At 39.3% G+C, this 13502-nt stretch overlaps 1 protein-coding gene across 17 annotated transcripts in view; it reads left to right on the top strand.

Moving 5' to 3' along the window:
* CD46 (CD46 molecule) overlaps positions 1-13502 on the top strand; it is a 51006-nt gene that overhangs the window by 35418 nt on the left and 2086 nt on the right. For 7 of the 17 annotated variants that reach the window (XR_008673994.2, XR_010134830.1, XR_002006588.4 and 4 more), the window contains 2 exons: positions 2773-2865; positions 6051-6140. Coding sequence is in view for 14 of the 17 variants with exons in the window: in XM_019030089.4 (XP_018885634.3) it covers positions 2773-2824 (52 nt within the window). In the remaining 3 variants the exon portion in view is untranslated. Of the gene's footprint in view, positions 1-2772; positions 2866-6050; positions 7760-13502 lie in introns of those variants that run through there. The other 10 variants (XM_019030064.3, XM_055370538.2, XM_019030029.4 and 7 more) reach the window with 2 other exon arrangements.

Raw genomic sequence — 13502 nt, 5'->3', positions numbered from 1 at the left:
ATTTTTTTTTAAAGCCCATATTTTACAGCATAGGGTCCAACTGACAGTTGCCATTATTAAAATTTTAAAATATTTTGGGAAGGTATGATATCTTTAGCCAATGCAACATAATTAATCCTGCAAATAGTAGCACAACTTGAGGAAAAATAGTCCAGAAAATGGTGTGAGAGACGAAACTCCTAATTGCCTTTGAACTTTAAAATATAAACTGCGTGGGAATCTTTTAGAATAGATGTTGCCCTTTTTATGACAGGAACATACTCGATTGGAAATTCAGCATATGTAGTGGCTGAATCCAAAGCTAGGCTCTCTTTATGGATCTATTATTTTGTAGTTCCATGCTATTTTGATAGCTGAACTGAATGTGAGGGTGGTTTATCTTTCTTCTTCAGAGTCTAGAGCAATGCTTCTCTGACTTTAACGTGCACATTAGTCACCTGGAAATCTGTTAAAGTACAGATTCTGATTCATTGGGTTTGAGGTGGAGCCTGAGACCCTGCCTGTCTAGTGAGCTCCCAGTGCTGTTGCTGCTGCTGTGCCTGGGCTACACTGCCCAGGGTGTTGGCCACTACTGATGTGCCTATATTGTTGAAGTCTGAAGAAACACTATGAAGCTTATTGGCAAATTTTTCTAATATTTAAGATAATTGAAGTTTTTAAGATTCCTCATCCATGTGTATCCTTAAAAAAAGGCTATGGGGTAATAAATAGTACTTGGCTTTTCTTACCTTCTTTAACTCTTAAAAAACAAAGATTTCCAGCCGGGCCTGGTGGCTCACGCCTGTAATCCCAGCACTTTGGGAGGCCAAGGCGGGCGGATCACGAGGTCAGGAGCTCAAGACCATCCTGGCTAACACGGTGAAACCCCGTCTGTACTAAAAATACAAAAAAAAAAAAAAAAAACAAAACAAAAAATAGTGGCAGGCGCCTGTAGTCCCAGCTACTCGGGAGGCTGAGGCAGGAGAATGGCGTGAACCCCGGAGGCGGAGCTTGCAGTGAGCGAGATTGCGCCACTGCACTCCAGCCTGGGTGACGGAGTGAGACTCCATCTCAAAAACAAAAAACACAAAAAAACCCCAAGGATTTCCATTATTTTCTTTGCACTGTTTAATGTCCATAATCTTGTCCCCCCAGATTGGCTGTTGTGGCCTTAGAAACTTCTTACAAAGACTATAAAATGTCTGGAGGCACTTCTCCACTTCGGGGGTAACTGGAAGCAGGCTAGCAGGCACAAATAATCTCAAATTGTTGTTAAAGCCTGGCACAAAATGTATTTCTTGTAAACTGGTATTTATGGTGATTTGGGAACGTAATTACGCTTCTGCAGCCTTCATCTCAAAATACAAAAATAGTGTAAGGAGTCATTTTAAGATCATCCAACATCATTTACATTACTTGATAAAAAGTGGGCAAAAGGTTAAAGTATTCTGCCACTTTTCTGTTTCATAGCTCTCAGCTGAGAACAGTACAGGATACCAGTGGGTCCGAAACAGGTCCCATCCACATGCTCCCTCCTTTTCCCTTCCCGTTTCCTTTCTTTACTAATTCTTCTACCATACTTTTTAGTCTTGGAAGCCACAGCCCTGTCTTTGCTACTGCTTCAGTCCTGTATTGCATGGCATGACTGTGCTTCTGAACAACAGATGCCTTTTGTTTACATAAATATTTAAGTAATGATTTTTTTTAAATGCATGATTATTTTTTAACTCTAAGCGTCCCTGGATAAGTGACAGTTTGGCTAAGTTAGTGAAAGTTATTTACATAATTTATATATTTATTACCTGTGACAAATAGTTTTTCCTTTTTTCCATTAATGGTATTTATTATTTTGTATAACCTGAACTGACTTTTAATGTTACATTAATATTGACTGACCCAATTACTTTATTAAAAATAGTGGTCAATTCAGGTAATTGGGGCATATAGTGACATGGGGCAAAAAAAGGATCAAATTAACTTAAATGTTTTTCTAGTTGGCCCTTAAGTTCTTGAGCATTTAACCCTTCAAAAATTTTTGAGCAACTACAAAAATGTTTTGTAATTAGTTTAGAAAGCATCCTTACAAAATTAGATCCATCTCAGAAATATGAGACGCCATGTAATACGAAGTTTTGCAACGATGTCTCCTCAGGTTGAAAACAGACGTGCCACAGGAAGACACTTCTTAATGTAAAAGTCCAGAGACATCTGAAAATACATGATGTCATAAAGTTGATTTCTAGATAATATTACATGGATTTGATACATACTCAATGTATTCCCTCAAAATTGAGGGTGTTAGGCCGGGTTTGGTGGCTCACGCCTGTAATCCCGGCAACTTTGTGAGGCCGAGGCAGGCCAATGGCTTGAGCTCAGGAGTTTGAGATCAGCCTGGGCAACATAGTGAGATGCTGTCTCTTGGAAAAAAAAAAAAAAATCAAGAGTGCTAGAGACCAGTACCATTTCTCCCCAACAATCTGTTATTCCTTGAAAACATTTTGACATGAATCACTTCATGCAAAATGGCTTCAAAGATAAACATATTAAACAGGAATTTCCAATCTGTTTATCTGCTGGATGATCTATATGACTTCAAAGTTCAAGTAGCTTCTAGCACAAAATTCATGTTTCCAGTCCTTCAGTGAGAATGAGAAAGTCTTAAGTTATGAACCTAATTCTCAGCTTTCCTGCTATTCTCTTACACTGGATTTTATCCCACTTGTTATGCTACTCTTGTTTCTTTTTGGTTTGAAGTCACTATTTTATTCAGCCCTTTTCTCTTCCTCTGTTCAGCGCATACCTAACTGATGAGACCCACAGAGAAGTAAAATTTACTTCTCTCTGAGAAGCAGAGATGAGAGAAAGGTTTGCTTTTATCATTAAAAGGTATCTGTTTTCTGTTGTTTATTTTCAGATGTCCTTTCTTTTGAAAAATATTCAGTGGATATATAGATATCAATAACCTGAGCAAAGAGATATTGGCAGTAAATATCAAAGAGGAAATTTACATTCCTGTTCCCTTTGCTAAATTATTGATGTTTTCTTATACCATTCCCTTTGAAAACATAATGTGTACTGACAGGCTTTGACGTAGGCTTTAAATAGAGTTATGTTCCCCTAGTCCTTTTATCAGACGATCTCACTTCTACCTTGTAAAAACAGCTGTGAATCCAAAAGTAAGAATTTGTGAGCCAACTGGGAAATAACCACAGAATCAACTCATTTTAAGTGCAAGGAGGAAAAATGCCCTTTTATAGAAACCAAAATATATTTTACTTAGTTTTGTAAATTTATTCAATTCCAACGTATAAATAACTCTGTAAAGACATTTTATCAGTTTCCCTGGGCTGGGATATTTTTAGCATATCAAAGGAAAACAAAAAAGTCCTCAGATTTTGAAAAGTAATGGATTGCATTGCCTTAAACCCTTGGACCCTGTCCGCCTTCTGTCTTTGAACTGAACTGGAATTATTCCTCTGTTTGTGCTAGAATATGTGTCCGCAGAGCTGGGAAGAGACAGAGATACATATCCCACCTCTTATAATGTGAGGCCCTAACCTAGGTTATAATTAAAAGTTTGGGAGCAGGATCTACAAAGGCCAGCTGGAAGGACAGTTTCTTAGTAAAAGCAAAGTGGTGTCTTTGGTTACAGGAGGAAAGGGAAAGACAAAACATACCAACCAGAATTGGCGGTCTGGGCCTACCCAGTCCTATATACAGTAGTTCCTTCTTATCCACGGGGGATACATTCCAAAATCTCTAGTGGTTGCCTGAAACCTGGGAGAGTACTAAACCTTATATATACTGTTTTCTCTTATACATGTATACCTGTGATCATTAAATTTATAAATTAGGCACAGTAGGAGATTAACAGCAATAACTAATAACTAATAATATCAAACAATTATAAAAATATGCCAGCATCACTACTCTTGTGCCCTGAGGCCACTAAGTAAAATAAGGGTTACCTAACCACAGGTACTGTGATACCGTGACAGTCAATCTGATAACCAAGACAGCTATTGAATAACAGGCACATCGTGTCCACAGCGTGGGTATGCTGGACGAAGGGATGATTTATATCCCGGGAGGGATGGAGTGGGACAGTGTGAGATTTCATCATGATACTCAGAATGGCACACAATCTAAAACGTAGTTCTGTAATTTTCCATTTAATATTTTTGACCGTATTTGACTATGGGTAACTGAAACCGTGCAAAGTGAAACCGTGAATAAGGGAAGGCTACTATATCTTCTTAGTCTCTTAGGACACTTTTGAGACTAAAGCCAACTAGGAAAATAGTTTTTAGACTCTCTCTGAGCTTCAGGGTATCTGTAAACATTTGAAGATAATTTAATGAATGCTGTAGTTAATATTTTGCCATCTTCAGAATAGCTTCATTGTTATATCCAATAAATGTTTCTTTAAATTTATGTTAATGCCTTTTATCTTTGGCATAGATTGGATTTTTATTTAAAACTTTATTTAAAGAAAGAGATTCTACTACTATGGGAAAAAAATATTTACTTAGAAAAATATAGTGGTGGCCAGTCCTGGTGGCTCACACCTATAATCCCAGCACTTTGGGAGGCCGAGACGGGCGGATCACTTAAGGTTTGAGACCAGGTTGGCCAAAATGGTGAAACCCTGTTTCTACTAAAAATACAAACATTAGCTGGGCATGGTGGTGCACACCTGTAATCCTAGCTACTCAGGAGGCTGAGGCACAAGAATTGCTTGAACCTGGGAGGAGGAGGTTGCAAGTGAGCCATGATCACACCGCACTGCACTCCAGCCTGGGTGACAGAGCAAGACTCTGTCTCAAAGGAAAAAAAATAAAGAAAAGAAAAGAAAAATATAGTGGTCTTGGAGAATTCAGTGACAGGCCAAACCATTAAGTCTGTCATCACAACAGTCCTTAGGGAACTGCAATATTATAAGTACAGTAATGACGCAGTGGAGAACCATAATGATGGCCTCCCTGGCAAAGAAGAACAAACCCATTTATGCCTGAGGTTGCAATTTTTTGAATTTTTGCAGTCAGACCCTGGCGATGACCTTGAGCAGTAGGAGATAAATTCCACATGCTTAGCGTTCCAATAATGGAACACTAGGCATAAATGGGTTATTAAAGTATCCAGAATTAACATGCTTAGCTGTGACATTGGAAAGGCAATGTGTTTGCTGTGGCACACATACTAGTAAATAATGACTTGTCCGAATTTGGTTTTCGTTTGTCTATTAAAGTCAATTTACTAAGGCAGGGAGGGCCTGGAGCTGTGCTGTCCAATTCAATATTCAATAGCCATGCGTGACTGCTAAGGACTTCCAAAGTGGCTAGTCCAATGTCAGGTATGCTGCAAGTGTCAAACACACACTGGATTTCAAAGACTAAGCCAAAAAAATGTAAAATACATCTCAATATTTTGGTTATACTCGGTTAAAGAAAATAAAATTATTTTTGCCTTTTTATGTTTTTAAAAGTGGCTTCTGGAAAATTTTAAATTACATGTATGACTGGCATCATCTGTCTTTGGCCAGCACTAGACTAGAATAATAGGTTTTACAAAGATGTCTATTGTTATACTAAAAGTATGACGTAAACTTTAGTTATTTAGGAGACTCTTAGTGGAATACATGATTTTCTTGACAGTGAGGGGTAGATGAGGCATCACATACTTGAACAGTTAGAACCACTATCTTTTTAAAGGTTCTGTGTCAGAGCTACAGCTTTAAAATGGAGGGATCAGGAAAGCATGCGTTTGTCTCCAGTCCTTCCCATTGGCCCTACATCAAAATGAGGACATAGTTACTAAGTACTTTGTGTGCTACTGCTCTATTTCTTGTTTTGGAGGGGATCAAAAATATAAGACAGGGATAAAGGAAGGTTTTTTTTACAGTGAGACCAGTTGAACCTTTGAAATTATTTTAAAAGAATAATTTGTTTCCCAGGTTGGTGGCTCATTACTATATTTTTTTAATTGTTTATTTTCTGAATAGGCTTCTGGAATTTAATTTCTGTACTTAATTATATTTATCTTTGACATGATCTTTATACCTTGGTTTGCAGGAAAGCAGATGGTGGAGCTGAATATGCCACTTACCAGACTAAATCAACCACTCCAGCAGAGCAGAGAGGCTGAATGGATTCCACAACCTGGTTTGCCAGTTCATCTTTTGACTCTATTAAAATCTTCAATAGTTGTTATTCTGTAGTTTCACTCTCATGAGTGCAACTGTGGCTTAACTAATATTCCAATGTGGCTTGAATGTAGGTAGCATCCTTTGATGCTTCTTTGAAACTCGTATGAATTTGGGTATGATCAGATTGCCTGTTTTCCCTTAAATAACACTTAGATTTATTGGACCAGTCAGCACAGCATGCCTGGTTGTATTAAAGCAGGGATATGCTGTATTTTATAAAATTGGCAAAATTAGAGAAATATAATTCACAATGAAATTATATTTTCTTTGTAAAGAAGGTGGCTTGAAATCTTTTTTGTTCAAAGATTAATGCCAACTCTTAAGATTATTCTTTCACCAACTATAGAGTGTATTTTATGTATCGTTCATTGTAAAAAGCCCTTAAAAATATGTGTATACTACTTTGGCTCTTGTGCATAAAAACAAGAACACTGAAAATTGGGAATATGCACAAACTTGACTTCCTTAACCAAGAATATTATTGGAAAATTCTCTAAAAGTTAATAGGGTAAATTCTCTATTTTTTGTAATGTGTTCGGTGATTTCAGAAAGCTAGAAAGTGTATGTGTGGCATTTGTTTTCACTTTTTAAAACATCCCTAACTGATCGAATATATCAGTAATTTCAGAATCAGATGCATCCTTTCATAAGAAGTGAGAGGACTCTGACAGCCATAACAGGAGTGCCACTTCATGGTGCGAAGTGAACACTGTAGTCTTGTCGTTTTCCCAAAGAGAACTCCGTATGTTCTCTTAGGTTGAGTAACCCACTCTGAATTCTGGTTACATGTGTTTTTCTCTCCCTCCTTAAATAAAGAGAGGGGTTAAACATGCCCTCTAAAAGTAGGTGGTTTTGAAGAGAATAAATTCATCAGATAACCTCAAGTCACATGAGAATCTTAGTCCATTTACATTGCCTTGGCTAGTAAAAGCCTCTTATCTATCTATGTATGTGTCTTACCTCATCTCCTAAAAGGCAGAGTACAAAGTAAGCCATGTATCTCAGGAAGGTAACTTCACTTTATCTATTTGCTGTTGATTGTACCAAGGGATGGAAGAAGTAAATATAGCTCAGGTAGCACTTTATACTCAGGCAGATCTCAGCCCTCTACTGAGTCCCTTAGCCAAGCAGTTTCTTTCAAAGAAGCCAGCAGGCGAAAAGCAGGGACTGCCACTGCAATTCAAATCACACTGTTAAAAGTTGTGTTTTGAAATTTTATGTTTAGTTGCACAAATTGGGCCAAAGAAACGTTGCCTTGAGGAAGATATGATTGGAAAATCAAGAGTGTAGAAGAATAAATACTGTTTTACTGTCCAAAGACATGTTTATAGTGCTCTGTAAATGTTCCTTTCCTTTGTAATCTCTGGCAAGATGCTTTAGGAAGATAAAAGTTTGAGGAGAACAAACAGGAATTCTGAATTAAGCACAGAGTTGAAGTTTATACCCGTTTCACATGCTTTTCAAGAATGTCGCAATTACTAAGAAGCAGATAATGGTGTTTTTTAGAAACCTAATTGAAGTATATTCAACCAAATACTTTAATGTATAAAATAAATATTATACAATATACTTGTATAGCAGTTTCTGCTTCACATTTTTTTCAAATTTAATATTTATATTAGAGATCTATATATGTATAAATATGTATTTTGTCAAATTTGTTACTTAAATATATAGAGACCAGTTTTCTCTGGAAGTTTGTTTAAATGACAGAAGCGTATATGAATTCAAGAAAATTTAAGCTGCAAAAATGTATTTGCTATAAAATGAGAAGTCTCACTGATAGAGGTTCTTTATTGCTCATTTTTTAAAAAATGACGCTTGAAATCTGTTAAAATTGTACATTTGGGGCCGGGCGCGGTGGCTCACGCCTGTAATCCCAGCACTTTGGGAGGCCGAGGCGGGCGGATCACGAGGTCAGGAGATCGAGACCATCCTGGCGAACACGGTGAAACCCCGTCTCTACTAAAAATACTAAAAATTAGCCGGGCGTGGTGGCAGGCGCCTGTAGTCCCAGCTACTCGGGAGGCTGAGGCAGGAGAATGGCGTGAACCCAGGAGGCGGAGCTTGCAGTGAGCCGAGATCGCGCCACTGCACTCCAGCCTGGGCGACAGAGCGAGACTCCGTCTCAAAAAAAAAAAAAAAAAAATTGTACATTTGGAGATGTTTCATGATGATGTGTTTATTTCTAGTGGGTTTTGTCTCAAATTGAAGTATGTTTCTAATTGGGCCCATCTTCTAACCATTCCACTCCCACAGCCATTCCTCCTGTCCCTCCTAGCTCAGACCCTTAAGTATCCCCAGGCTTCTCCACTCCCAACCCATCACATAGATACTGCACAGAGATATCCAGTGACATCACATTACCTACTGGATGAAGTCCACATTTCTTAGCCTGATACTTGAAGACCTTTTACAATCAAATCCCAACTTTCTTCCCCAAGCATTTTCTATTGCACTTCTTCAAATAACCTACTCTCAGTCAAGCCTGACCATTTCCCCTGTGCTTTCTGCTGTATTCCTAGTTCATTGTTGCTTGAAACACCTACTGTCCTGTTGAGATCCTATGCATCTTCCAAGGCCCAGCTCAGATATTACCCTTCATGAAACTGTGCCTGATTTCTGCCCAGCTCTTATAGTCTTTATTATTACCTAACCTTGGGATAGCCACATTTAAGCATCTATATATCCATGTGTCCAGTAGAAGATATATCTTCTGCATCCTATGAACGCATATGTAGAGCTAAATAAAAACCCAAGTCCTAACAAAGTATAAAATTTATGTAACTAGTAGGATTTGGTTGTTTCTGCAAAAATCATTGTTGCTCTCTCTGCAGATTTGAATTAAGTCGGATTGCTAAATTTCTCAGAGCAGGCTTCAGTGTTTCTCAACCATGGCTGCACACTGCAATCACCGGGGGATATTTACAGACACCTGGGTCCCACCCCTAGAGATTTCTAGCGTAATTGATCTGGGATGTGGTTTGGGTGTAGGGATTTCCAAGCGTCCTAAATGATTCCAATGTGCAGCTAAGGTTGAAAACCCATGCATTAGTAAATCTCAAGCCCCACAGTCAATTTTTCTATATAAACTTGTAAAGATAGAAGTTAAAGGCTTATATTTATAGAAGAAAATTATGGCTTTCTTAATTCAGCCTATTAAATCAGAAAATTTCATTGAAGACTTGAATTAAGGTTTTGTTGTTTGGCTAACTGAACAAGGCTATCTGTGGTTTAGAAATACAGAAGCATTGTCTCAAACAAATACAGAAGCAATCTTTCTGTTTAATAAAACACTAGGTGAAAATTATATATATATACGTATGTGTGTGTATACACACACACACACACACACATATTTTGAGATGGAGTTTCGATCTTGTTGCCCAGGCTGGAGGGCAATGGCACTATCTCGGCTCACCGCAGCCTCCACCTTCTGGGTTCAAGTGATTCTCCTGACTCAGCCTCCTGAGTAGCTGGGATTACAGGCATGCACCACTGCATCTGGCTAATTTTGTATTTTTAGTAGAGATGGGGTTTCTCCATGTTGGTCAGGCTGGTCTCAAACTCCCAACCTCAGGTGATCCGCCCATCTTGGCCTCCCAAAGTGCTGGGATTACAGGCATGAGCCACCACACCCGGCCTGAAAATTATATTGACTATGAATAGAGCATTTTGGAAAATCTTATGTGACCTTGAGACTGTAATGTATTTTTTAAATTGGGATAAAATACATGGGGAGAGTTAGTTACTTTGTAAGGTAACTAACAATAAATCTGTAAGAATGCTGAAGGGACTTGAGATGAGAAGGAATATGAATTTGTGGTGTTCAAGTAGATTTTAGGGTTCGTGGGAAATAGTCACCTCTAAAACTTAGTAATGTCTTTCAGCTAACATTTTAACCAAGAATGAGCTTTTCTGCATATTTTTAAATTTTGCATACTTGTACTTAAGTAGGATTTAACATGGAGTCTAATAACTTCTAGAAATGATTCAAAATTGAGTGATTGTACATACGGATTTTTTTTTTCCTGGACTACACTGTTTTCATCAGAATTTCTAGGCTCACTCAGAAAAGGTTACACTAGTATGACTAATCCTTTGTAAATCGGAGCACTGCTGCCCTCCTGTGGACTGTCACGGCATTTGCCAATCCCTTCCTTACCAGCTCAAACTTAGTCACTACTTAGAAGTTTGAGTCATTGCTGTGATTCCCAGAAGACATTTTCAATTTCATTTGGGATATGGCATAAGACTAGTCCTCTTCTCCTTCTGTGAAATCAAAATTATTTTTTGACACAGGATCTCACTCTGTCACCCAGGCTGGAGCTCAGTGGCTCAATCACAGCTTACTGCAGCCTCAACCTCCTGGGTTCAAGGGATCCTCCCAACTTAGCTTTCCCCAACAGCTGGGACTACAGGTGTGCACAACCATGCCTGGATAATTTTTGTATATATATATATTTTTTGTAGAGACGGGCTTTCGCATGTTGCCCAAGCTAGTCTCGAACTCCTGGCCTCAAGCAATCTGCCTGCCTCAGTGTTCCAAATTACTGGGGTTCCAGGCATGAGCCACTGTGCCCAGCCAAGATTAACATTTTTAAAAGAGTTTTAAATGCTGTCCCTTATTGCTTAAGTATAGGAGAAGTATAATATTGTGGATCTGTGGTCAATAAACAATTTTTCCTTCCCTCTCACATACCAGCAGAACGTTTGAACAAATTGCCAAAAGTATAGATAACATTTGAAAAAGCCGCCCATCCTGATTCCTGATTCGATAGTACATAGCCCAGGGAAACCTGTACAGAGGTGGTAAAACTGATGTTAGGAGACTCCACCTCCATTTATAAGATTTACCTCTCTCATGTAGCTTTTTACAAAACTAAACTATAATAATATGCTGCAGTGGCAAACCCTGTGCTAAACTACTGTAAACAGGAACCCCTGTAAACAGTAATCCTGGTGTTTGGGGCTTGTGGCTTCATTGAGAGAGAATTCAGGAACAAATGCTTAGAGAAGCACTTCAGAATGGTGTTCAGGAAAATTATCTATCGTCTGATTAATCTCCTCCACCTGAAAGCGTTCCTAGGAAAAATACTCTGTAAATTCGTATTTAAGTTGGGACTTGAGAATTCTTTGGTTAGGTTCCCATAGCATCATGCTTCTCAAGTCTTAGTGTGCTAGTGAGTTACATGGTGATCTTCTTAAATTAGAATCAGAAGATTCAAAAGGTATCGGTTGGGGCCTGAGGTTCTGCATTTCTAATGAGTGCCTAAGGACTGCTGTTTGTGGTGGGCTGTATGATGGCCTCTAAAGATATCCAAGTCCTAATACCTGGAACCTGTGAATGTTACTTTATATGGCAAAAGGGTCTTTACAGATGAGATTAAGAAAATTGAAATAGGGAGATTATCCTGGATTATCCAGGTGGGGCCCTAAATGTAACCACAAGGGTCCTTCTAAGAGGGAGGCAGGGGGAGATTTGACTGTGCCAGAAGACAACATGGCCACAGAAGCAAAAGACTGCCCCGCTGGCTTGGAAGATGGAGGAAGGGGGTGCAAGCCAAAGAACGCAGCTCTAGCAGCTGAAGAAGGCAAGAAAACCTGTTCTCTCCCGGGGCTTCTGAGAGGGCAGGTGGCCCTTGCAGTCCAGTGAGCTGATCGCAGGCTTCTGGAATCTGTAACTGTACAAATGTGTGTTGTTTTAAGACACCATGTTTGTGGTAATTTTTTAGGGCAGCCACAGGAAACTAACACACCAGTGCTGGGGGCCCTCAGACCACAGTGAGTAGTAAAGCGTTTTAGGAACAAGACCACAGAAGAGAGGCTCTCAACTTTAAAACAACAGTGATGTCCAGGCCCATTCCCAGACCAGCAAAACCAGAGACTGTAGGGATGGGACCAAGGGAACACTAATTTAAAGGCTCTTTGGGTGAACTGAATAGGAAGATAGGGTAGGGCACCATCATACTAGAATAAACTCAAAAATACAACTTTTGTGTTCAAGGAAGACTCTCAAGCTCCATCGAAGTATGGACACACTAGTCTGCCAGGTACTCTCCTGAAACTACACACCAGCTTCTCAACAAAGTGAAGGTCTGGGCCAGTATGTTACACAAATAATTGTCCAGTTCTAGACTTATTTCTGTTTCACCTAAATTGGCCAAATATTTGACCTGTCTCATCCATATTTATTAAGGACTCATCAGTGTTTTACTTCCACGGGTGGGATTTTCCAGTCCAACTTGCATGAGTCTTGAAGGTGCTGTCAGTCTAATAAGCCTCCCCACTCAATATTTTTTTCATTATCTATTCACCAAGACCCGCTTATAAATTTACAGCTAATCAAATCTGGTAAAATTTAGATAAGCAGGACCCATGTCCTACAAAGCATTTTCTACCTAGGTTGATAGCATGGCTTCATAAACCCGATTCAAGATGCTGTCTCTGGAAGAAACAGTCTACATAATTACCAATTTATTGTGCAAAACCACCTCAGAATGGCAATTTTAGATAAAGAGCTGTCCGCATCCAAATGAATAAAAATAATCCTGTTTGAGAGGCACTGCAGTTACATTTTGCTTCTCATGACTTAGCAGTGTGGCACTATTTAAGCATTCAATGAGAGTGCCATAAACTTCTTTTATAGAAAAGACGTCTCAAATCATTGTTTTTGTGCTTTAATGCTGAACTCAATTTCACACTTACTCGTTTGAGGACTGGAATCAGGGCCTCCTGAGAGCAAAAATCTGTCGTTTGTATTTGCAACACCTAGGCTGGAGCTTTGAACGTGGTAGGTGGATCAAAAACTGTTTAATTGGTAGGTAGTACAACAGACCCCAAAGATGTCTGACCTATAGGTATTTAATACTATTGTAGCCTATCTCAGTGGGAAGTGAACAAAACAATATAACGTAGGGTCTTAACTAACACCACCACTTAGGGTCTTCCCACCACATCCTGGGGATTAGAACATGGGTTCTTCCATCAACAGCCTGAAATAGCACTGCAGCTGCAGTGAGGGGGTGCAACATATGTACTGGCAAGTCTTCCCAGCAAATGCTACTTCCGCCCCCCACTCTCAGCCCACTGGGCAGGGCAGCCATCTAGGGGAAGACTGTGGCAGGGGGTTGGGCTTAGAAATGGCTTCCTAGGTGGCTGATTTGCCATCATTTATTGCAAGCCACTGGCTTAAAAGAGTTCTACTGAGGGTAGTTCATAGTCATGCACCTCCCGTGCAAAAAGCCTGATCAAGGGGCCACAGCCCGCCTTCCTGAAGATCCTACAAGCTTGATCCCCTATCAAATCAAATCTGGCT

The sequence above is a fragment of the Gorilla gorilla genome, chromosome 1 (genome assembly GCF_029281585.2).
Source record: "Gorilla gorilla gorilla isolate KB3781 chromosome 1, NHGRI_mGorGor1-v2.1_pri, whole genome shotgun sequence".
Taxonomy (NCBI): Eukaryota; Metazoa; Chordata; class Mammalia; order Primates; family Hominidae; genus Gorilla; species Gorilla gorilla.
This window is presented reverse-complemented; position numbering and strand designations above follow the sequence as displayed.